Source organism: Natator depressus, chromosome 1, assembly GCF_965152275.1.
Source record: "Natator depressus isolate rNatDep1 chromosome 1, rNatDep2.hap1, whole genome shotgun sequence".
Lineage (NCBI taxonomy): Eukaryota > Metazoa > Chordata > Testudines > Cheloniidae > Natator > Natator depressus.
Window position 1 is genome coordinate 98,540,707 of NC_134234.1, and position 26,152 is coordinate 98,566,858.

At 37.9% G+C, this 26,152-nt stretch overlaps 2 protein-coding genes across 2 annotated transcripts in view; one reads left to right on the plus strand and one right to left on the minus strand.

Moving 5' to 3' along the window:
* UBAC2 (UBA domain containing 2) overlaps positions 1–26,152 on the plus strand; it is a 159,132-nt gene that overhangs the window by 70,102 nt on the left and 62,878 nt on the right. The gene's annotated exons all lie outside the window — the stretch shown is intronic.
* Positions 8,617–9,790, minus strand: LOC141982481 (G-protein coupled receptor 183-like). The gene has a single exon (XM_074944620.1). It carries the CDS (start codon positions 9,788–9,790, stop codon positions 8,684–8,686), a length of 1,107 nt encoding a protein of 368 aa, XP_074800721.1. The 3' UTR covers positions 8,617–8,683.

Consider the following 26,152-nt stretch of genomic DNA (forward strand, 5'->3'; position numbering starts at 1 on the left):
AATTTCATGTTGACAAAATTATTTAGTTATTGAAAGACTAGAGAAGATTGTGAGGAATTTAAGAAAGTTAAGTGAATGGCCAGAATGATGGATTAAATTTATTGTTAGCAAATGCTAAGTGATATATACTGAAATAAATTATGTGAACTAGGGATGTTGATTAATCGCAGTTAACTCATGTGATTAACTCAAAAAAATTAATCGGGATTAATCCACTGTTAAACAATAAAACACCAATTGAAATTTATTAAATATTTTGGATGTTTTTCTACATTTTTATATATATTGTATTTTGTGTAATTGAAATCAAAGTATATATTATTTTTGATTATCATTTTTACAGTGCAAATATTTGTAAACAAAAGAAATTGTATTTTTTAATTCACCTCATACAAGTACTGTAGTGTAATCTCTTTGTCGTGAAAGTGCAGTTTACAATGTAGATTTTTTTTTTTGTTACATAACTGCACTCAAAGACAAAACAATGTAAAACTTCAGAGCCTACAGGTCCACTCAGTCCTACTTCTTGTTCAGCCAATTGCTAAGACAAACAAGTTTGTTTACATTTACAGGAGATACAATGTCATTATTTACAATGTCACCAGAAAGTAAGAACAGGGATTTGCATGGCACTTCTGTAGCCGGCATTGCAAGGTATTTATGTGCCAGATATGTTAAACATGCATATGCCCCCTCATGCTTCGGCCACCATTCCAGAGGACATGCTTCCATGCTGATGACGCTCGTTTAAAAAATAATGTGTTAATTAAATTTGTGACTGAACTCCTTGGGGGAGAATTGTATGTCCCCCGTTCTGTTTTACTCACATTCTGCCATTATTTCATGTTATAGCAGTCTCAGATGATGACCCAGCACATGTTCATTTTAAGAACACTTTCACTGCAGGTTTGACAAAACGCAAGGTACCAGTGTGAGATAATGAAAATGAACATGTGTCGGTCCACACTGCTTTGGATCGTTATCAAGCAGAACCCGTCATCAGTATGACGCATGTCCCCTGGAATGGTAATTGAAGCATGAAGGGACATACGAATCTTTAGAGCATCTGGCCCATAAATATCTTGCGATGCCAGCTAGAACAGTGCCATGAGAACGCCTGTTCTCACTGTCAGGTGACATTGTAAACAAGAAACAGTCAGCAATATCTCATGCAAAATGTAAACAAATTTGTTTGTCTGAGTGATTGGCTGAACAAGAAGTAGGACTGAGTGGACTAGCAGGCTCTAAAATTTTACATTGTTTTATTTTTGAATGTAGGGTTTTTTTACATAATTCTACATTTGTAAGTTCAACTTTCATCATAAAGAGATTGCACTACACTACTTTCTTTTGGTTTTTTACAGTGCAAATACTTGTAATAAAAAATAAATATAATATGAGCACTGTACACTTTGTATTCTGTGTTGTAATTGAAATCAATAGATTTGAAAATGTAGAAAACATACACAAATATTGAAATGGTATTCTATTGTTGTTTAACAGTGTGATTAATCGCATGATTAATTACAAATTAATTATTTTAATTACATGATTAATCTTGATTAATTTTTTTAATCGCTTGACAGCCCTAATTTGAACCTGTCATACTCTAATATAACTTTAACCTCTCTGGGTGAGTCATTGTCAGTCAAAATGTCTGCTGTGTAGAAAGCGGTGTCAAAGTAACCACACGAGATGTTAGGCTGCATTAAGAAGCCACTCTCCCGAACACCTAACAATTCCTCCCCCTCCCAAAAAAAACTTGTTCCATGCTTCTCCCACCCACACCCAACAACCCTCCGAGTTTGCTCCCAGGCTCCTTCCCAGCAATTACTTCCATTTCCCTCATCTCCTCCGTTACCCCTGACTCCCCCAAGCCTTTGCACTGCTTCTGAGAGGTGCAGGAAATACATTTCTGTGTTGTAGTTTAAATGAATTATTATTCAAAGTTCTGTGTTAATATGCTTAGTAAGGAATCTATTTGTCAAAAAACATTTCCTGAATCTTTTTTGTTGTCTATATTGTTACAGACATAGTTGCTGACAGGTATTTTGAAATAACTTACCAAAATAATTGAAACTGGTGTGATTATATTGTGTTATTTTCACAAATAAAATATGGAGACTTTTTAATTTTTTGGTGCAGAATTCCCCCAGGAGTAATTTGCTTTTTATTTAGTAGAGTAGAAAGTACCAAGCACTTCGTTATTAGAGATCTACAAAATAAGGACAATCATTCAGAGCAGGGAGAGATTGGGATAGGTGAGAAAGAAGAAATCTGCAGAAGGATGAATGTCTGGAGCCAGCGGGCTTTAGTTCTTTATGGAGGTGAACTATATGCCTTTTTGCACCAGCTTTGCTAAATTTGGCCTAAGGTCTTAACCTTTTTTTTTTTTTTTTATAGTAGATATGAGCCCATAAAAGGGTTCCATGTATTTGGACGGTTATAAAGGGTTATAAATCTTGCTACCTACAATAGCTATATCAGTGCTTATGCCTTAGGATATAAATGAATCAAGAACTACTTGGGATTAGGAAGAAAATAGTCCTAAGGGGAAAATTCCTATATTATGAGGCATCCCTCATCTTCCTTTGAATCATTTAGTACTTATCACTGTTTAAAGCAGGATAGCAGACTAGATGTCATGATCTGGCATGGCAATTCTCATATTCCTAGCTGTCATGTTCCATTGTAATGATGCATGACCTCCAGTTTGTGAGGAAATAAAAGTGTTATGGAAAGATGATATACAGCCTTAAGGGAAAACTTTGCATATATGAACTTTTAAAAAAGGAATGCTAATTTGGAGAAAAAAATCAAGCTAATGATTATCTTTTCCCACACTTTTTCTGCAAAAATTAGAGTACAGGTTCATCAGCTGAAGGCAAAATATTGTGTATTGATATATTATTCCAGGTAAACACTGACATCTAAAAATGTTTTAGTTAGTCAAGTTTGTTCTCTCCCCTCATGCTCATTTTTTGGGGAGGTGGAGGAGTGGGGAATGTGCCTCCCTGCTGTTAAAATTTAAACCACGGGATTATCATAGTGGATAAGCAGAGAGATTTACAGCAGAAGCAAAATGTAAGTTATTAAACAGGACAATAGATCCCTTTATGACTCCAATTCTTTCAAAAGATTAGGCTGAACTAATTGTTCCCCACGTTAACCCAGGTAGTCACAGCAGATGGTCACAATCATTATTTCAGTTACACACACTATTTTTGTAACTCTAATAGGTTTGTAGTTAGTGGAGCTTTGTGACATTTGGGGTTTTGATTATCATCCAGAGTTAGATACACAAAACCACAAAGTGAAATACTACTAAAATTGCTTTTTTCACCTTTTATTTGGGGTGTCAAAATCATGCATTACTGGATGCATCCGATGAAGTGAGCTGTAGCTCACGAAAGCTTATGCTCAAATAAATGTTAGTCTCTAAGGTGCCACAAGTCCTCCTTTTCTTTGTATGTTGGGTGCTATCCTCTTCCTTGTTCCAAACAGGCATTGGAATCTGTTTACTTTTTTACTGTTTTCTTGCAACCATTTCTTTTCCAGACAACTTCAGAGGGCCGTCTGCTGCCCTCTGATACCTTCTGAGGCTTTGGGGGTTCACTCTTCTGTTCCCCACACTCTGCAGTGTGCCGGCAACGTCACTTTTTTCCTCTTTTCTCACCTCTCTAAATCCTTAGAAACTGTCTCCAAAAGAGTATGCTACCTGCCTGAATCCTGCTCCCTCCCCATATTCTTCAATAGTAGAATGCTAAACAAAAAAAGATTACAGTAAACAAGTGGCAAGGGTTCTGTCTGTTCCTCCTGTGCACTAATATTTTGTAGCCCTCCTCCTCAGTTTTGTAATATGGCCTGCTGCTACTCCTCAATATTATTTCCATTTAAAATGCCCTCTGTCTGGCCTCTGTTACTGCAAAGTGAGTGAAGGTTCAGCCACCAGCAATGGACCAGTAGATGGAGAAACAGACAGTAACTCATACCCAGCACTTCCAAAGGAGAGGGGCTAATCAGGTTAAAGCTTGTAGGGGTGATGTTGTGAAAATAAGCAATAAAATATGTTTCAAGCAAATATGTTTAAAACTGTGGAGGTGCACTTGCTTCCTGTTCTTGTCTACTACTACTACTGCAGAGTGACATCTTGATCTTTGTGCTGTTCTGAGAAACAATTTCGAAACACAGACCGCATCTCATTGCTGTTGTAACCTTAGCAACTCTTATAAATCACATAAGTTATCCAATAAAGACTCCCCTGAACCTAGATAATTCATTTAAAACTGAACATTGATTAACACCTGTTTTTTTTCCATAAAGACCTTAGAGGAAAGTCCAAATGAAGATAGAATTTAGCAACCCCAGTTTAAATGAATTACAGTAATGTTTTTACCTGTAACAAAAAATGAGTCATTAACATTTGTAGAATTGCAATTCTGATCATTAGTAACTTGATTATATACTAAATCATGGTTAAGAGTAATTAAAGATGTCATTTATTACATTAATGAAGTGAATCATATAAAATATCTTATTATGCCAATACATACACATGGCTTCATTCTTTTCTCATTTATACTGGTATGAAACTAGAATTACTCCTGATTCTCACCAACGTGAGAGGAGTATCAGGATTTGAGTTTATTGGCATAGTCAAGTTTTCAGATAGCAACATGCAATGGAAATTACAGTGGAGGATGTATACGTCTCATAATATTAGTTGTTTCTGCAGCATTTGATAAATTGACCAGAGTATATTGTTTTGCTTTGGAGACATAGCAAAGGTTAATATGATTACTCCTGCACTGGGTGATATCCTTCCTTTCAGGCCACATTGTGAATGTGATGGGCAAAGTCTTGTCTCCAACAGACCACTTGGCAGACTCTATTTGATCACTTATCTTGTTCTTTGTCTATAGTGAAGCTGCTAGGAGAGGTCATGAGACATTGTCTCAACAGTCAGCAATATGCACATGACACCAGGCTCTGTTTTACTTGCATTGCTGATAGCAGTGTTACATAACTATTCTCGTGCCCGGCCGAGATTAGTAAGTGGATGAAGGCTGGCTGAAGCTAAATCAAATCAAGACAGAGATGATTTTGATGGAACGAGGGACGCCTTTTGAAGAGCTGGAAAACTGTAGCATCTTATGTTTTTGAAGGAGTCTGCCCTCAGATTACCAAATAGTTTTGTTCTCTGGGAATTCTCTTAGGCTCCTCATTCTTTCTGGACATGCACAGAGTTAAGTTTGCCATCTGTGGCTGGTAATAAGGCTTACACCCCTTGCTTTCTGTTACTGACCTGGCAAGTGATCCATGCCTTTGTAGCTTCTAGACTAGATTACTACAGCTCACTGTATTTAGGAATTAGTACACTACTGTTAAAGCTCTACCTGATCCAAAACACAGCACAGCCCACCTCAGCAGCAGTAGCTGCTAAGAACACATCACCATTGACTCCCCATAGGACATTAGGTACGTTTAAAGATGACAAATGTGATTTTAAGGCCCTCCGGGCGTTTAACTAAACCACTTAAAAGAGTGATGCCTCTTGCTAAGGAAACACAACTTCCTTCCAGAGTTACGCCCTTCAGAAAAGAAGAAACGACCAACAAATTGTTCTTGTGAGAGTGGGGAAACAGAGCTTTATTGGCATCTGGTCCAAGACTAAGACCAGAGGAAGTAAGGATGATCACAGACCTTACTGCCTTTATAATGAGTATGAAATTCACTCCTTTAGCTTTGCCTTTCCACAACATCAGCAACACGTATGAAAAGAGGAAGAGGAGATGCATGCACACACTTGCATGCACACACTAAAAAATATTCTTGCAACCTCTTCGGGGGGGAGAAGGAAGAATTCTCATCCACCTCTTGAGCTCTTTCTTATTTCTAGTTCATTTGGGGGCATATTCAGATGTGTGGGTGGGTGCTAGAGAAGAATCTAAATAGACAGAGAACACTGAAAGATTTTTCTCCCAATACATTATATTTCAATTTGATTTCAAGGTCTACAAATTGGGTGCTGCTTCTCATCTGAATCTAGTCTAAATTAGAACTAATTATACCCTTCTTTACATAATGCATTAAATTACTATGAGAGAAATCATTAAAACAAACAGTTGTTACTCACGGTAAAATGCCATCAGGAAATTACGTTTAAAGTAGGTATTTTAATAGACCATGTAATTCAGCTCTAGGTCTTTATTTTATGGAAAGATGGTGTCTCATTAAATATTTGAGCAAATGTATTAAAATAAGGAAAAAAGAGTTAAGGGGCACATTATGTAAGACTTTTCTTAAATAAACTATTATGTAATTGGACCAGTGCTGTAGTCCTTATTTACTCAAGGAAAACTAGCATTTTGACATGAAGTTAGTTGTTTAGTTTTAATATATATATTTAGATTTAAAAATAACAGAACGATAGATGTGAGAACATAGAGAAAAGAGGGAGTTAATATTTTAATACTAATTTGTGCTTTGATTTTATTTGTTAAAGAAACGGAGATACATAAGTGATTGCTTATATGGTGACATACTGTTTGTGTTCATGACATTTTACAGGCAAATATACAGAAATGTCTTGCTCTGAGGGTCTTCCAATCTAAAACTAGACCAAATGCATGCCATAAGTAGAAAGATAGACATTAACAGTATGGAATCTGTAGTGGTAAGGGGGTGTCACACGCCCAACAGGAATAAGATGTTACTAAAACCCATGTTTTCTGTTACAACATTAAACAGTTAAGTGTGATTTTGTGACAAGTTATTGCTGACTTACTGCCATGTTAACAGCTACCATTAAACATCTTTTTAACTTTTTAATAAAAAGACAGGAAAAGAAGAAAAAACAGTGGAAGCATTTACAACTTAAACAATGAAGTCTTTCATTGTAACAGTTTTCCTTGTTCCATTTCCCTTCAGCTGTATAGTGTCTTTTATGGTTGGAAATCTCCGGTTGATAGTCTTCAGATGGTATTAACTGCACTTTTTTTGTGGGGAAATGAGCAAAAAGTTACTTTAGTTGATCCTGAGCTGCTGCTGCTGTGCTGTTCAAGTATGGTCCTGCTTCCTTTAAACATGGTGAACTCACGTATAGGGGGAGATAAAGAATAGCAAAAATAGAAAATGTAGCTTCTTTATCTGGTGATGACTTTCAATTGCAACCTCACTGCTGAGGAGACACAGACACAGCACATGGTCTTATTGCCACTCTGAGATCTGGCAATCTTTTACCAGCGTTGGGCTGTTCAAGGCATTGTTTTTAGCTTGCCTTTCTTGTTCACAGGCTCACAGCAGTGTTGCAAAGTTGTGTTGCCCAGCTAAGGCAGAGTTTTATTAGACAGAAGACGAGAAATAGAAAAAAAGGAGAAATAAAGTGGGAAAGAACATGACACATGAGGAAGGGTATGATGGCAGGAACCAAAGACTGGCATCCTAGCTGTTGTTCAGGAGTCAGCTAATTCTGGGGTGGGGAAGGTGAGGGCAGAGGTGAGCGTATAGGATAGTGGTCATAGGTGCTGGAACTAGGGGTGCTGAAGCACCCCCGGGCTTGAACTGGTTTCCATTATATACAGGGTTTACAGTTTGGTTCAATGGCTCTCAGCACCCCCACTAGAAAAATTGTTCTAGCACCTCTGATAGTGATGTCATCTGTTCCCACTATGGCTTGGTCTTGTCAAGGCATATTTCAGGTTCAGAACGATGAAGGCCGCATGGTGTTGTGGTGCAACCCAGAAGATGGTGTGGGCAGCAGCAACCATGATGGTGAAGCTTGCTCCATCTTCTGCTGTTCTCATATAGTAACCCTCCACATAAACAGTGTCCAAGAAGAGGTGGTCACTCCTCCCATTAAAATGAACAAATTTAACACATTTCAACTATAAACATTTCTTCCCATTTCTAGAATATTTTATCTTATTGTTATTGCAACCTGTGACTTTAGCAGGAACCTTGAAGACCCTTGGATACTTGTGGGAAACAATGCTCTCTTTGTTCTTTAGATTTACTTACACATGCAAAATTTTACAAACTAACAGTGTCTTAACTCTTTTTCACTTGTATTCTCACAAAGTTATCCACAATAAATTTAGATAAGATGTTCATGTTCCGAATACTGTAATCCAACCCTGCCTCCAAAAGGTTCTAAATTACAGATTTATAATTATCCATGAAAAATATAAGTTTTATTTTCCTTCAAAAGTTATTTCCTTTGTTTTATGTCTTTACCTTTGCCCTGTCAGTCCAGTGCACATAACACACCATATTAGTAATGAGTGCTTAAATTGGAGATCAGTCAGATGTTTATCCCTTTTCAGATGTGTTGGTTTTTAGTCACTCTGAGCTATTAGCTTTTTTTAGTTTATTCCTTTCTCAGAGTACTAGTATATAGTGTGAATCAAGCTTTTCTAAAATCCAGGAATGGAAAGTTGCAGGACAATACTGAATGGTGGAAATCTCCTGGAAAACTCATGAAGCCAGGTCAAAGTGATTCAGCTTGGAAAATGCTAATTTTGAGTTTTCTTGCTTTCACATGACCATTTATTTTTTAGTCCAACATCACCTTTGATTTCCAAAATACTGTGAAACAATCTTACTTAATTTGCTGTGCAGGAAGCATAAACAGTATTTACTGAAGGCCCAGTAAACTTGCATTATTGGAATGTTTATTTTCAGTTTATAACTTTCCATTTGAAGGTTTTGAAAGTATAGTCATGTGTGTTTCTCTCATCTCACGTGAGCTTTCTTCATGAGCTGACCTGACGGCACTTGAAACTGATATACTAACTTGACGTTTCAGTATTTTCATTATCCTCCTCTTGTATCCTTTACATGCAAAGAAATAGATGAAAGGATCCATGCAGCAGTTAAAATTCATCAGAAACACAGTGTAATGGAGGGACTTCTGGAACGTTTGCTGTTCATTGCACAAAGGATTATATTGAAGCTTCTTGATCATGTGTTGGATAATTGCAATGTGATAAGGAGTAAAACAGATGACAAACACAACAATTACAAAAATGATTGTGTTGATGGCCTTTTTGTTTATCCCTGATTTTTCAGTTAATGGGTTTTCCTTAGCAGTTTGAAAAAGTTTGCAACTAATTTGAGAATAACAAAATAGTATAATTTCAAGGGGAATGATGTACCCTATTAAACAGGCAGCAAGAAGTATCCACGGTAGATGTTGAATTTTTTCAAAGTTTGGATATTCCATACATGTAGTCCTTCCTCTCTCCTCATTTGTCATGGACTGTATGAGCAATGGAAGTGTTTGGCTAAATACAAGAAACCAGACAAATATACAAATATACTTGGCATGTTTAATTCTTCTGATTTTGTTGTATCGAAAAGGGTGGACTACGGCAAAAAACCTGTCAATACTCAAGCAAGTCATAAAGTTTACACCTGCATATGTGTTGATATAAAATATGAGAGCAGTTAGTCTGCAAAGGGTTTCTCCAAATGGCCAATGAAATCCTAGTGCATAGTATGCTATTCGTGTAGGCAAGGCAGTAGTAAAAAGAATGTCTGAGAGGACAAGATTTATGGAATAGAGGGTAGTAGAGTTGATTTTTTTTCTGTTTTTAAAAATGACAACGAGGGCAAGTCCATTTCCAAGCACACCAAGAATTAAAATAAAGCTGTAAAACACAGGCAGTAAGATCCTTGCTGTATTTTGATGTTCATACAGGTCGCAGGTGGAGTTGTTTGTCTGAGGAGTTGTGAAAGCTATCGTGACAGTGACCATTTTCACAACTGGTGTTTCCGTAGGAAATGCCATAGCTCTACAAAAAACAAAACAAAAGGGAACATTTTGTAATAAATATAAACCAACTTCTTCCCCCTAGCAGCAGCCAACTGATCTTGCAGCAGGCCAACATTGTAAAACCTGAAACGAAACTTGCTTATGATGAAATCGTTTTTTTTAAGGTGGTTTAAAAAAAGTTCAGCTCTCTTGCTTTGATAAAAGAAAACAAAAGCATGCAGAAAGCAAAACTTGGATGAATTGGGGAATTCCTGGGTTAGAAGAATATCATTTTCTAGAAAATAAATGTTTGAGGTTAGAGAGAGAACTTTTAAAGAAGCCTGGGGGAAAAAAGCAGCCCTCAGTTTTGTTTAAAAGTAAAATGACACATAATCATGTGAAGTCACCAAAGGTCAGGTAACTACAGAAACCTTTAAAAAGTTGTTTCTGTGAATTTTAGGGAGTTTTTATTTGTTTTTTGTTTCTTTTTAATTTGCTAAGAGGTTCTGTCAGTGATATGAAATTTGTGACTTATATTAACATGTAACGAGAACTTAATTTATAGAGACCAGGCTTTTACAACGTTAGTATTGCCTATAACAATTGAACTGAAACCTTCCAAACCTTCTTCAGTGGTTCTTGGAACAGACATGTAATCTAGGTATAATATATCATACTTGTTGACTAAATGGCAATACAGCAAATTCAGAATAGCTTTAAATATATTACTAAAAATATGAGAGGAGAGGATTGATCTAGCAGGCCTTTGGGACTCCAGGTCTGCAACTCTTGGTTTTTGGGGCCTGTAAATATAAAAGCTAATGTAATAGAATCATAGAAATTAGAGATGGAAAAGACCTATAACAACATTCAGTTCATCTCCTTGTGATTGCAGAATGTGCACTATGATGCTTTTCTAGTGCTTTGTTTAGTCTAATTGTAAATGCCCTAAGTGATGGGGCTTCCACCATTTCTCTCTGAGAGACTGTTCCACAAGAATTTTCTCTTGCCATGCAGACTAAATTTTCTTAAGGTTTTCTTGTTCCACCTAACTACACCTAAGTGAACCACACAAAATAATTCCTCTCCCTCCTTGGTACCACTACCCTTAAAATATGTGTGTTCTTTTGCTATGTTCCTCCTTAGTTGTTGCTTAGTGAAATTATGCATAACATTTTAGCTCAGTTTTTTAAAGCAGATTTCATTGTGTAAACACTAGAAGATTGGTTTACATTTTTGAGGCTGCTAGTGAGATTTAAAAAACAAAACAACTCTAATTTAATGAAGCCGCCTTTATGTGAACGTGCCTTACTCGTTACTCATGGGTGATCTGATTATTACAACTCATTTCTTTCCTCTCCTTTCCCCCTTTTTGTCAGTCTGTAACCCTCATGTGTCATGCTTGAATTTAGTTTAAAAGTGCTTCAAGAATGGTGCCTGTCTCCATTTCCATGAAAGTGCATAGCACACTTTTCTCAGTGTAATTAATAATAATAATAATAGAAGGGTTTGAAAGTTAGTCTTTAAGACTACAGTCTCCTTCACACTTTCTTTGTAGCCACTCGAGGCTGGCTGTTGGGGCCTACGAATGCCTTGGCCACAGGATATAATTGATTTATGCGGGGTAGTGTTGCTGGCGGTGTTAGAACTTTCACGAGCTCTGTCCTGGCTGGTTTCCAATAGCTGAGACAGCTCTTTTGTTGAGAAGCCAGTGTGACCTCGTGGGGCTGAATGTTCAAGACTGAGAAACCGTTCCCAGAGAGTAGTTATCAGTGATTCACCGTCAAGCTGGAAGGGCATATCGAGTGGGGTCCCACAGGGATTGGTCCTGGGTCCAGTACGGTTCAATATGTTCATTAGTGATGTAGATAATGGCATAGAGAGTACACTTACAAAGTTTGTGGATGATACCAAGCGGGGAGGGGTTGCAAGTGCTTTGGAGGTATTGTGTGTCCCCTTTGAGGTATTATTCAGTAGACAACATTTAAAAACAATTTCAGACTTCTGTGTCTGAATAAATACATTATATAGAAAATATCAGAACACATTGCTAAAATGTTCCAGATTATTAATTTTACAATGTACAGTTTCCTTCCAGTAAGATGCAGAAGAATTAAAAGATTGATATTCTTCACTCTGACTCTTTGATCAGAATGTCCTATTTATTTCAAGTTGGTCACAATTCAGTTTACTTATAGTACATACTGGATCATAGTATTAGCCTGGTCACTGAGTCCTGGCTTGATTATCAGCAGTTTATACAGTCCTCCATAAAAAATAAATCTGTAGATGTGTGGATCACATATTTCAGATCTTAAATTAAGCTATAAACATCTCCATATAGTGCCTAATGTCAGGGTAGTTATATTAAGCTAGATCATCTTTGAGAGAGACTCTTCCAGGTAATATATCATCTCTGTAGTTGTACTATTACAGAAGACTGAGAGAGAAAGAATGGTCAGACAACTGGTACTGATAAATATTACTGGTAAGCAGTGGCAGCTGTTTCTTGAAGATTCATCATAAAATATGTGCCGGATATCAGAATACTTAATTCTGGGTTGGAATTAAAATCTGAAATGGATTTTTATATCTTGGTTAAGACACTTGGCTACAGCTTTTCTGGGGTTTAGTTTGCCCTGTTTGAGCCTAGGGATTGCTGAGCTTTTTCAAGTGATAAACTTGAAGTAACAGCTTCTTCATGCTTTCAGTGGAGAGCCTAATTTGAATTTGTGTAAGTAAGCTTCAGTACTTTGAATAGGAAAACCTGGTGTAAAGTAATGTCCATTATTTAGTGTTCATGAAAGCAAACTTACATTAGTTGTTGGTTATGCAAAAGCACTTGCTAAGAATTGCTGTATAATTATATTTGTGACTTTAATTTTATTTGAATTGGTTATGGATCATCCAGAGCATTTTGGCATGGTGTGAGTGGTCATTTTTAATAATGCATTTATCTTCGTGAGGATTCCTTTCCTACTTCTTCTCTCCTCTCTTGATGAAATCTATCTAATCTCCTGGGTGCTTCTAAAAGCATTTAAATACAGGAAACTGGTGTTCCTTATTTCCATCTCTTGTATTTGATCTTTTCTGGCCACACCTTCATCATCCCACTATGGTACCCCTCTTCCACCCAGCTCTCCCTCAAGTGACTAGACATTACCCACTCCAAAAGAATATATAAAATCCTTAACTTATGATAATCAAGCACATTGCAGTATGGCAACAAACTAAAACATATTCACGGAATAATTGTGTCTTACTTTTTATTCTTGAGGAATTGTGGGATTTGTACTCTTGATGTAATAATCAAAAATGAACAGTCTGGCCTAGAACTAATCTATAAATATTTCTAATATACAGAGTACATACTATACAAATACATATAACTGCAATATAGAAAAAATAGTTTTTTCCTAGTGAAAAATACTGTTTTTTCTAAAAGGAGTACTTGTGGCACCTTAGAGACTAACCAATTTATTTGAGCATAAGCTTTCGTGAGCTACAGCTCACTTCATCGGATGCATACTGTGGAAAATACAGAAGATGTTTTTATACACACAAACCATGAAAAAATGGGTGTTTATCACTACAAAGGGTTTTCTCTCCCCCCCCGCCACCTACTCTCCTGCTGGTAATAGGTAGGAAAAAACAAGGGGAAATAGATGACAAATCAGACGTCAAGAATTATAACATTCATAAACCAGTCGGAGAACACTTCAATCTCTCTGGTCATGCGATTACAGACATGAAAGTTGCGATATTACAACAGAAAAACTTCAAAACCAGACTCCAGCGAGAGACTGCTGAATTGGAATTCATTTGCAAATTGGATACAATTAACTTAGGCTTGAATAGAGACTGGGAGTGGCTAAGTTATTATGCAAGGTAACCTATTTCCCCTTGTTTCCCCCCCGGTTCCTCAGACATTCTTGTTAAACCCTGGATTTGTGCTGGAAATGGCCCACCTTGATTATCACACACATTGTAAGGAGAGTGATCACTTTAGATAAGCTATTACCAGCAGGAGAGTGGGGTGGGGGAGAGAAAACCTTTTGTAGTGATAAACACCCATTTTTTCATGGTTTGTGTGTATAAAAACATCTTCTGTATTTTCCACAGTATGCATCCGATGAAGTGAGCTGTAGCTCACGAAAGCTTATGCTCAAATAAATTGGTTAGTCTCTAAGGTGCCACAAGTACTCCTTTTCTTTTTGCAAATACAGACTAACACGGCTGTTACTCTGAAACCTGTTTTTTCTAAGCAAGAATAGACTTTCATAAATTGTATCTGTAGCCTTTATTAAAATAAAAATTGAAATATAAATGTGACTTCTGCTGCTATGTTACAGTGTAATATTACTTGCATTCTTATGCTGAACTGAAGCTGTTAGTAGTCTGTTATTGCTCAGATATCAGGCTGATGTGCCTGGTATAAAAACACAGATGTACAGAGAGAGAATCTTGGCTGGATTGGTCTTGCCTTTTCTTGGTAACACTGGACTGGCAACCATTAAGGGGAAACTTACTTCCTAGAGGAAGGTGTCTAGAGTATTATTAATTAGTCCAAGAGTGGTCTTTCCCTGTTCCTTGATATCCAGGCTGCCCTGTGTTTGTTTCTTGGCAGTAATCATTATTGCATAGCTCATTATGTGACTAGAGTACATGACTCCTTCTCTCAAACCTCTATCACAATCCACTAGGTGGTAGAAAAGGGCAGTAGTGTTTTACGTGTTCTTGCCTGACTAAAAGTGGAGCAGATCACTTCTTCAGTGTTCCAAGCCTCAGCCTAATTAAGCAGCGACTTGACTCCCACATAGGCTGCCCAGATAGCAAGTATGAAAAATTGGGACAGAGTATGGGGGGTAATAGGAGCCTATATAAGAAAAAGCCCCAAATATCGGGACTGTCCCTATAAAATTGGGACATCTGGTCACCCTACTCCCACACCTTGGTATGATTGCATTGTGCTCCCACTGAGCCATTGGTTCAATTCGGCATTGTGCACTGAATTGGTGATTTACCCCAGTGACTTTGTCTGTCATGAGTCACGATATGTCTTTAAGCAATCTCCAAAAACTGCTACTGGAATGATTTTATTTAATTATATTGTTAAACCAAATGACCCCCCTCATGTCACCTATGTTGAAATAGTCCTTCCGTCTGGTTAATTTTTTAAGAAAATAATAGAGATGAACTGTGGTTTTACAAACTGTGTTGTACCTTAGAAAGATGTATCAAGAAAACGGTATCAGAGAATTTCAGCAAACACTTTGATGCCCTTGACATATCAATGGTTTGCTTCCTTGCTCTGCATATTAGGCTGATAAATGTGAATAGAACTTTAATTGTTTGTTAGTGTTACACCTGCATGAATTGTCAATTCTCAATTTTTTATCATGCTTTTCTCGTCAAGTTAATTTAATGTAGAGGTTTGAAAAACATAACTATTAAGTTAGCACTTTAGAACACACTGTCACAATTCCTAGAATACAAAATGGATATTTCATGCTACTGGAAGTCATTCTTTTTCTAGTGTAGTGAAGAAAGTTATAGTGATATGGTTGTTTTGATTTTTAGTTGTGTCTGAATGAGACAATGCATGAGAATGGGTATATGCGGGTGCATTGTGGGCTGCAAATAATTTGATTGCATTGATTCATAGATTAATAGATTTTAAGGCCAGAAAGGAACATTTAATAATGTATAACACAGGCCATAGAATTACACGAGTTATCTTTGTATTGATCACAATAACTTGTGTTTGACTAAAGCATATCTTCCAAAAAGCATCCACTCTTGGTTTGAAGATTTCAGGAGATGGAGAATCCACAACTTTGTTTAGTATTTTGTTCCAGTGATTAATCTCCCTTGCTCTTTAAAAATGTGTGCCTTATTTCTAATTTAAATTTGTCTGGATTTAACTTCCAGCCATTGGTCTCCCCTAGATTAAAGAGCCCTTAGTACCTTACTTTCTCCCCATGAAGATATTTATGCACCATAATCAAGTCACTTTCAGTCTTCTCTTTGATAAACTAAACAGATTGAGCTTTTTAAGTCTGTGACTGTAAGGCAGCCCTCAAATCATTTTTGGCTCTTTTCTGCACCCCCTCCAATTTTTCAATATCATTTTAAAAATATGGACATCAGACTTGGACACAGTATAAAATCACCTCCCTACTTATTGCCTTGTTTATCCATCTAAGGATTGCATTAACCCTTTTTGCCACAACATCACACTGGGAGATCATGTTGAGTTGCTTGTCCACTATTAGCCCTAAATCCTTTTCAGAATCAGTGCTTTCCAGGATACGGCCCCCTATTCTGTAGGCATGGCCTGCATTCCTTGTTCCTAGGTATATAAACTTACATTTGTCTGTATTAAAATGCATTTTGTTTGATTGGGTCCAGTTTACCAAATTATCCACATTGCTCTGTATGAGTGTCATCTGTAAATTTCATCAGCAGTGATTTTGCATTTATTTCCAGATCATTGGTAAAAATGTTCACTAGCATCAGACCTAGAACTGATCCCTGTAGAAACTCATTAGAAAACCCGCCATTTGATGATATTAAAAAGCTGCGTTTTGAGATCTGTCAGCCAGTTTTTAATCTATTTAATGAGCACTTTATTGATGTTGTACAGTGTGAATATTTTAATTAGAATGCCATGCTGTACTAAGATGCTTTCCATAAGCATATGGCCTGCTCTGCACTTAAAATTTAGATTGACAAAGCTACATCACTCTGGGGTGTGAGCAGATCTAACCCCCAGCATAAGCAGCGTTAGGTCAGTGGTAGAGTGCAAGAATTGAATACAGCGATGGAAAAATCCCTCCTTTCACTCTAGGAAGCATCTACATTACAACGCCATAGCTATGCTGCTGTAGCACCTGTAATGTAGACATGGCTTAAGTAAATGATATCTGTGCAGTTACCTTCATTCATCCCAGACTGAAATCCAGTTTATTTGACAAACACTATATTCCATAAAACCACGTTGACTGGCATTAATTATATTAATATCCTTCAATTCATTATTAATTGAATCTCATATCAGCTTTTCCATTATTTTGCCCATGATTGATGTCAAACTCACCAGCCTATGACCCAGGTCATCCTGTTTGCCCTTTTCAAATATTAGCACTCTTTCATTGAATTAGACAGTTGTTACTAAATGATAATATAATATTTTGTTCTATATTTCTGTTGTAGCACCCAGAGGTCCTGGCCAGGATAAGGTCCCCATTGTGCTATTTCCATATTAAAAAAAAAAAAAAAGCCATGACTTCTGCCTTGAGAAGTTTTTAATTCAAAATCCCTGATCCTGCAAGCACTTATGCAAATGATTAACTATACAGATGCATGTAGTCCCATTAAATTCAGTGGAACTGTTCATGTGCATAACATTAAATATATGCATAAGTATTTGCAGGATTGGGGTCTTAGATTGTATACATTTGTACTGTATATAAGAGATGCAACTATTTCTTCCCCATACTGGCCTAGCTGACTGAATTTTTCTTTTTGTTCTAGAGTAGTAGCACTAACAAATTTATTTGATCATAAGCTTTCATGACCTTTTCTTTTTGTTCTCTCCTTTTGCTATAATATGGATGAATGAAAAGAATCTATTATCTATCTTCTCACCAGGGTATGGCATGTATAAATGGCTACAACCACATATAAAACATTATCCATCAATTGAAGCGATCTATGCATCGTTTTGTCTTTATAATTTTTATTGTTTGGAGGAGAACAAACGTTGTAAGAGTGGAAAGGCAATTGTTATTTACTCTCTATATAAGACTGGTTTATTTACTTTAATATGGCTCACGTGATATTTCTTTAACAAAAAGGCAAGGAATAATAATAATTTATTTTATAATTGGTTAAAAAGAGAATAGAAGGAGGGTGTGAGGAAGGGAGAGTGTCCAGCCACCAAATTCTCTGCTGGCTTGACTCCAATGATCTGTGGTTTGAGATTTGTCGGGAGACCTTTTTCAGGATGGAGCAAAATTAGACACTGTAGTGATGTGGGATTTTTGTTTGTTTTTTGTTTTAATTAGTGTATTGCTCTTATCCTTATGAAATTTCCTAATTTGCCTGCTTCTTGCAAGGGTGACCTACAAGAAAAGTTGAGAAAAGTTTTGGGATCTGGGGGCAGTCTTAGCGCTATATTGAAGACAGAGTAGAAATAATATGAAAGGTTTGAGTATATTTATTTAACCTTTGTCAACATGATGGATTTCTTTTCTTCCTTCCTTCCCCGACCTAGGCAGAGGGACTCACTCACACCCCATTTTAGCCTCGGACATCTTTTTTTGATCAGCCATTTTTGCTAATCAAAATATATTAGTTTTAACGAAGTTATGAATGTTAGAAAATTGCATGCTAAATGAGTGCAAGAGAACGTTTTAGGAGAGAGATTGGTGTGCATCAGCAGCTTTGAAAATGTGCGAGGTTTCAAAACAGATTGAGGGGCTGCAGGAAGGCTTGCCCTAGACCATTCTGCCTCTTTCCAACACCTCAGCCTTCTTATGTGGTGTTTTTAATATATCGTATTGATTTCAGATTTCTCAGGGCTGTTGAGCTGTGCCCAGAATACAGTGGTATGTCTAGATCCAGTGAAATCTGAACTCTATGACTGAGGAGTGGATGCCTAAGTTGCTGCCTGGGCATGGTAAACAGGTCCATAGCCATGGTGTTTCTGTAGGAAATTTATCATATTTATTTCCTGGGGAGATTTTAACTGTACATTGGATAATGTTTTATGACAGTAGTCTTTTGCATTCTAAAGTAATTGAAACTTCAATTACATTTGTGTAAACAAAAGGGGAAGAACAGAAGTACTGCTTGTTCAACAAGCTAATGAAGGTGCAGTAGGACGTCTAATGTCTACTGCCTAGTTATTGGTCATGTACCATTCCACTTTTATATTTAGAAATAAAATCCAAATCTTAGCTTATTTTTTTTGTTCTCTAAAATAAATATTTAAGATTTGTCTGCCCAGCATTCATTTGCCACTCTAGAGTGATAAATGAGTGATGGGCAAAAAACATGTTGGAAAGGAAACAAATTTCATTTCAGCTTCCAAAGGTAACTTTTAAACCATTGGTTTCAGAGTAGCAGCCGTGAGCTGTAGCTCACGAAAGCTCATGCTCAAATAAATTTGTTAGTCTCTAAGGTGCCACAAGTATTCTTTTTAAACCACTAGTGCATAAAAGATTTGAATAAGTCTGAAACGTCCTGGCATTGTCAGGAGAGGGGAGAGAGAGCATGTGTGTGTGTAAGGGAGAGAGAGCACAAGCCCAAGTGGTTTCTCATACACACATCCCATTTTGTTGTTGCAGGAAAGATGCCTGTAGTAGTGGGGACAGTGGGCATTAAAGGTATAGGAAAGGAACTTATCTGTTGCATAGTGTAACAGAGGTTCCCAAACTGGTGGATCATTTGCTGGTCCACAAAGAGCTAGATGGTTACATGGTGCTGGCACTCCTTGTTTTCATTGATTATATTGGATTAAGACAGCTTTGAAAATATATGAAATACTTCTGTAATATTACTTTTGCATGTAAACAAGTGCTGTAGTTTTCATAGTGATGCTCTGTGATTGTGAACAAGGGGAGGATAGTGTGTGTGGTCTGGCTGAATGGGAGAGGAGGTGTCCACTTAATGAATTTCTCTCTCTGCATGTGGTCTTTGTGGGTTATGAAAAATGTGAGAGTCCTCTGGTGTAACATCTATAGCTGTTAGCATGATTTAGTGCCTAGACCAAGCTGATGTTGAGACAACTAAACTCCTTTCATTTACTTGCTTAAAATTTTTAAACTGAATAAGGAAAGAACCAAACAATGTAGCAGTGGAAAAACTCTGAACCATTTAAAATAACACTCCTAAAATCAAGTAACATTTCAAATGACAACTTGTGCTTTAGCACTGAAAGCACTCTCCCTTATAATAAATACATTATTGATGTGTAATCTGTCCTGGTGCAGTCTGTTTAATCTGTTTTATTTATTAAAAGCTACATAACTGTAGTGACTGGCTGTTAAAGAACAATTATCGAGACGCTTACAGTCTCTCTATTCAAAGGGAGCTGATTCAAGTGCTAGCAATATGAACTGTTGGGTTAATGATCCATATAGCTACCAAAGCTCACCTTTTCTGATCTTTTTGCTGTCCATGTGCTCAAAGATTTGTGGGTTGTCTTTATTTTGTTTGAAAAGTTAAATGAGAATTAAGAGTTGTTTAATTTGAAAAGCTTTATTTTTTTATGTTCCACTGCAGTATAAAAAGTTATCAGTCTATTTAAGTAGGGAATATTTTTAAAAATCCAATAGCCGGTAACATTACATTAACTTCAGCATATGAAGATATTTTGGGGCAAAAAGTTTAAGCAATTGCATTTTGGAAAAAGGAGTAATTATACAGAAAAAGCTTTGAAAGACAATATTATGTCAAAAGATGGAGAAATTCTTACATGCACCCCGGCAAATTATCATTGCTATATTGTTTTTACGTATGAGTAGAGTTGTGATTGAGAAGCATTGGGCTGAGAATAGCCTAAAGACTGTTTCATAGCATGGAAATATTTGTGATACTACAAGCTATCTGCTGCCGCAGTACAAGTGTGGTTTCAGAAACTCTCAAACTATTAAAGTATCTTACAGGTTCATTGAGTGACTTATGCAGAGAGAGAGAGAGAGAAAGTTTGACTTAGAAATATGAAGTCTTTGTTTGACACATTGAAATAATTACTGAAAAATATTTTCTTCCACATTAGTCTCTACATTGGTATGGTTTTAATTACATTATTTCGCAAAAAACTGTCAATCCTAATGCTGCAGTCAACTTTTGCATTTGTTTTTCAAAAGGCTATATTCTAAATAAAACATTTTAATTCAACCTGTTTATCGCTGGACCCAAAGATGAATTAGCACCTGGATTAAAAATAATAACACATAGTCTCTCTATTGTAACTTGCCTGAATACACTGTCTTAGTGGCATAGAATTTCTCCTGTTGACATTTCTCTCTCCCACCCAGAAAGAATATATCCATTCAGCCAAATGAAAAAATTCAGTACAACACAAGAATACATTAACTTCCTGGAACTGTTTGTTGTTTTTCAATTAAAACAGCAAATTATTTTTCAGTACTTACATATCGGTGGCTTTTTAGATCCTCTGTGCAGCAATTGTATATGGCAGTGTAGTTTAACTATGAACGTTTCCTCTTTGCTTATTGTTTTTAAGAGTGATTACGTGGGACTGTCCTTTTATGGAGTGGTGATATTTTTCCCCCCCTTGTGCTTGCATTATTTTTTCTGTACTCTGAGGTTGATTCGCTACCTGAGTTTTTAAGGGAAGTGAAAAACCTATCTATTTGAGGTGTCTTTCTGCTTCTTTTTAAATTAATCTATTCAGAAAAGAGTAACTAGAAACAAAAAGCCCCTAGAAGTTATGTATCACTAACTTCCATAGAAGGGACTTTACCAAGATTTTTGCTTAGTTGAATCTTTAACCAACTAAAAATTCCAGAAAGAAAAACTTTTCATGTTACTTTCAAAAGAATGAATGCATCTTAAATTTGTGTGTGGCAAAGAGCTCTGTACTTAAGAATCAGTGCTTATTTAAAAATGTTTTGCAAATTATTCAACTAAATGACATGGTGATAGGTACTATATAAAAATAGTACTCTCAGTGGTACATGTTCATAGTATCAGTGCTTCGATATCATAGCAGATTTTAGAAAGATATTCTTTGAAACTGTCTATAGTAGAGTAGACAAGGTGGGTGAGGAAATAGCCTTTATTGGGCCAACTTCTGTTGGTGAAAAACACAAGCTTTGAAGCTACACAGAGCTCTTCTTAAGGAGTATCTTGAAAACTTCTCTCATCAACAGAAGTTGGTCCAGTAAAAGATATTACTCACCCACCTTGTCTCTCTAATATCCTGGGACCGACACGGCTACAACACTGCATGTAGTAGAGCAGTGGTTTTCAAACTTTTTTTCTGGTGACCCAGTTGAAGAAAGTTGTCGATGCCTGCGACCCAAAGGAGCTGGGGATGAGGGGTTTGGGGTGTGGGAGGAGCTCAGGACTGGGGCAGAGGGTTAGGGCGTGGGGTTGAGGGCTGTGGGGTGGGGCCAGGAATGAGGGGTTCAGGCTGTGGGAGGGGGCTCTGGGCTGGGGCCAGGGGTTGGGGTGCAGAAGGGGGTCAGGGCTCTGGGCTGGGGGTGCAGGCTCTGTGGTGGGGCCAGGGATGAGAGGTTTGTGGTGCAGGAAGGGGCTCTGGGTTTTGGGGGGCTCAGGGCTGGGGCAGAAGATTGGGGCATAGGCTTGGGCTTATCTCGGATGGCTCCCGGTCAGCGGCACAGCGGGGGTGCTAAGGCAGGCTTCCTGCCTGTCTTGGCATCGTGGACCGCGCTGCACCCCAGAAGCGGCAAGCAGCAGGTCTGCTCCTAGGTGGCTCTCGCCTGCAGGAACTCCCCCCCTCCCTCCCCAGCTCCCACTGGCCAGGAGCTGGTGCTCGGGGTAGGGGCAGCGTGTGGAGCCCTGTGGCTCCCTTGTCTAGGAGCCGGACTTACTGCTGGCTGCTTCCGGGGTGCAGCGTGGCGTCGGAACAGGTAGGGACTAACCTGCCCTAGCCAGGTAGCACCGTCGATGGGACTTTTGATGGCCCGGTCGGCGGTGCTGACCAGAGCCACTGCGACCCAGTGCCTTACATTCTGCGACCCAGTACTGGGTTACGACCTGCAGTTTGATAACCACTGTAGTAAACATTCTAGTCATTCTAGGGACTGTGCCTTCTCATTAAGTTTGCAAATAATAAATAACACAGGTATAAGATACACATGTGAAAAGTGCCACAAATAATTAAATAATTGTAAAAAATTAAAACTGATCCCAAAAAATTGGCTTTATTGGTATGCATTAGGAGGCATGAAAGGAAAGGTGTTTCAGACTTTTAAGGTAAGCTCTTGTCAGCTTTGTTTCTGGGTAAACAGTTTTTTTTTTTTTCAAATAGTTAAATCTTCTACTTGCTAACAAAGTTATTAAGATCAATGACAGATGGAAAATCCTGTCACTTGCTTTTACGACGGATCTAGAATTACCTGGGATTTCCCCCAGAAACTCCTACTGATCAGTTCTGCAAAAACTGGGCTGTGTTTAGTGGTCTGGTTTAGTGACCTGTTTTTAAAATCTGAGTGAGTAGGCATAGTTAGGAAGTAGATTACTAAAAGGTCTGATCCTTTAAGATACTGAATGCCTCCTCAGTGATGCTGAGCCCCCTCAGATCCATGGAGCTGAGTAGTTGGTTAGGACTTTCAGCACCTCATTAGACAAGGCCCTTGTGGTGTATTTCTGTTCCAGCACCAGATTCAGAAGAGCTTTGGAGTAATGTATCTTTTTTTAATTTGTGGGGGTGGGGGAAGGGCAGGGATGGAGGAGTTAAGCTGCATCTTTACATGCTTTACCATAGAATAGAATTCATTTCTATGAGGAATTGAGAGAGAAACTAATGTTTAAATTACACAAATTACACGTGACTAGACAGAGCAATACCGCCACTCTGTGCCCAGCAGTAAAAATACTTAGTATGCCACCAGAAATGTATAAATATGGGTGTGATACTTGAGCAAGGGCTGACTGTCTTTTTGTCCTGTGTTTGTACAGCTTCTTAGCACAGTGGGTCCCAGTGCATGATAAATAATAATGTAAAAATAATTGGAATATTAACTGTCGTCCTTTTCAAGGTTGCTTTTGCCATTGAAAATGTCACCAGCCCTTTCTCACACCTGATCTGATACCATCATGCATATCTTTGATAAATTAGATTACTAGAATGCACTTTCTTGGGCCGCACAGAAAGCTGATCCAGGGTCCCCCCAGCTAGCATGATGTGACAGTATGGTAATTGTTGGAGTGGAGGGACACTGCTGGAGTTCTTCACTACTTGGTTTCTGTTATTATGCCACTCCTGTCACTGGAGTATCTGACTGCCAGTTCCAGAGTTAGGACATTGAAACAAGAAAGTGAATGTCCACTCACTAAGCTGCTGTGAGGAAATTCAACCGCTGGATCCAGTGTGGCAGGTGATGGTTGTAATATATAGCACACAAACCTCCATTGCTCTTTAATAGCACGAGAAAAAACACAGATCTATACAAAAATAACCCCTACACACGTTCCCTGTCTCATCTTCCTCACCGCTCTAGAACATTCAGAAGATGGTCCCAATTTAATGAACTTCTGTGTTGACAGCCCTGTACCACTACCGCTTGGAATTTCTGTCCAACCTGGAGGTATAGAGACAATGGAGAAGGCAGCCAGCTCCCAGTTTGCAGTCTGATAAAGACGCATACAGAGAGCTCAGACGGAATTCGTAAGCTGTACAGACAATTTCCAAATCATCATTGTAGGTTGCTTGTTTGGGTGGTTTTGTATGTAGGAGGGTTGCATGTAAGCTAGTGTGTTTGTGTTCTTCGGGAATGCAAGATCGAAGAAATATACTTTGTATTTTGAGCAGTTTTGGTACTTCTGTCTATCTACTGACTTATAAAGGCTTCATTATTTTAATATTTGAGCACCTCACAGGTATTAGTGAATTTATCCTCACAGTGCCTCTGTGAGGTAGGCAGGTATCATTATCTCCCTTTTGCAGAAAGAACTGAGGAACAGAGCTATGAAGTGACTTGCCCAAGGTCACACAGGGAGTTTGTGGCAGAGACAGGAATAGAACCTAGGTCTCCTGAGTCCTAGTCTAGGGCCATAATTTTAAGGCAATCCTTCCTCCCAAGATCAGGTCCTCTCCTTTGAGGAAGAGTTATATAGTCAGGGGCCAGCTCCCAAGTGATTCCTATCTTGTGTATAGGTGAGCTTCACTCTTCTGGGAACAGTTCCATTAGCCTGAGGATCCCAGTGGGTGAGCTAGTCTTTAGGTTTTCTGGATTCTATTTAGCATTTTCAGAGTAAGGACTGACCCCTTAAGCTTAACCTTGTGCTCTGTGGGTAGCCAGCAGACAGCGGAGCATTGAGATGATTTGCTCTTGGTAACTTGTGTTACTTAGGAGGCGTAGTGTTGCGTTTTGCATTAACTGCAGTTTTCTCAGGGCTCTTGCTCTCAAGCCCAAATAAATTTAATTGGCATGAATGTTTTAGCTTATGTTTCTGCATGGCACTCTGTAGACAGTATGTACTAAAGAAAAATGTGTAGTAGTTAGTAATAGCAGTAGTATAATGGGTTATTCCAAGTGAAATCACTTAAGAGTTATTTCTGCAAACTTTACTCCCACAAAACTTCCATTAACTATAGTGGAGATTTTTGCAGAAGTACCTCTGCATGATCAGCTCCCTAATCTTTACTTTATTGGTTGTAAAACCAGATCTCTCTCTCCCCAAACTTTGCACTGATGTTTGCTAATTTTAAAAGTATTTAATTTTCAACTGTTTAATTTTTTTTTAAATTTTGAGTATTGTCGTTTTCTCTTGAAGAAAAGGATAAGTAGGAGTGCCTGACTGATCTTTTCTATATCAGCCCATAGTTTATACACCTCTGCATTACAGAATATCCTTGGTTTTGTTTTCCTGTGTTCCATACAAAATAGGTTGAGTCATTTTAAACTTCTAGGCTATGAAAACCCTCCTTTCCATTTTTTTAAATATACAACACAAATAACATAACATGTATAACATACTGCTTTTCCCTAACCTTTGCTATGTTTGTTTTGCAATGAGGGTATCAAAATTGAATGTATTTGTCTAAATGATGGCCGTGTAAATGTAGAGCATTGGGTTACAAATGTAGAGCATTGAATGTACTTGTCTAAGTGATGACCGTGTAAATGTACAGCATTGTGATGACCGTGTAAATGTACAGCATTGTAGGTCTGTGGGCTGGATATGTTATCCGTGAGGCATGTTCGAAGTTTATTCTGTTCATATTCAGATTCTAAGCTTTCACTTTTTTGAAAATGTAAGTTTCTAACCCTCATGGCTGCAAAGGTAATGTTCCAAATCTGAACAGAACATAAACTCAGTTTGTAGATAGTCTGAAATTTTGGCTCTGAGAAATTGTCACAACCACTCTCCCACCCTCCCCCTTAACTCCCAATTTATCTGATTGTGGTATTGACTCTAAATCCTAATGATTACACCTGAAAGGTCAGCATAAATTTTATAGCTGATCATTTTGTGGATAGAATGGGGAAAGGGCTGAGAGTGAATCCACTTGGGAGGGGGTTTAGGAATTACTGCAGAAAAGGAAATGTAGAGGGAAGAAAGAAGAGAAACAAAGAGAGGAGGGACAGAAAATGAAGATGGTGAAGGAGGAGAAGGAAAGGCCAAAAACAGCAGTGGCCCTAAAGGAGAGCATGTTTTCCCACTGAGTGATAT

Excerpts from the sequence above, each read along its gene's own strand:
- LOC141982481 (XM_074944620.1), bottom strand. The coding sequence starts at position 9,790 with ATGGCATTTCCTACGGAAACACCAGTTGTGAAAATGGTCACTGTCACG.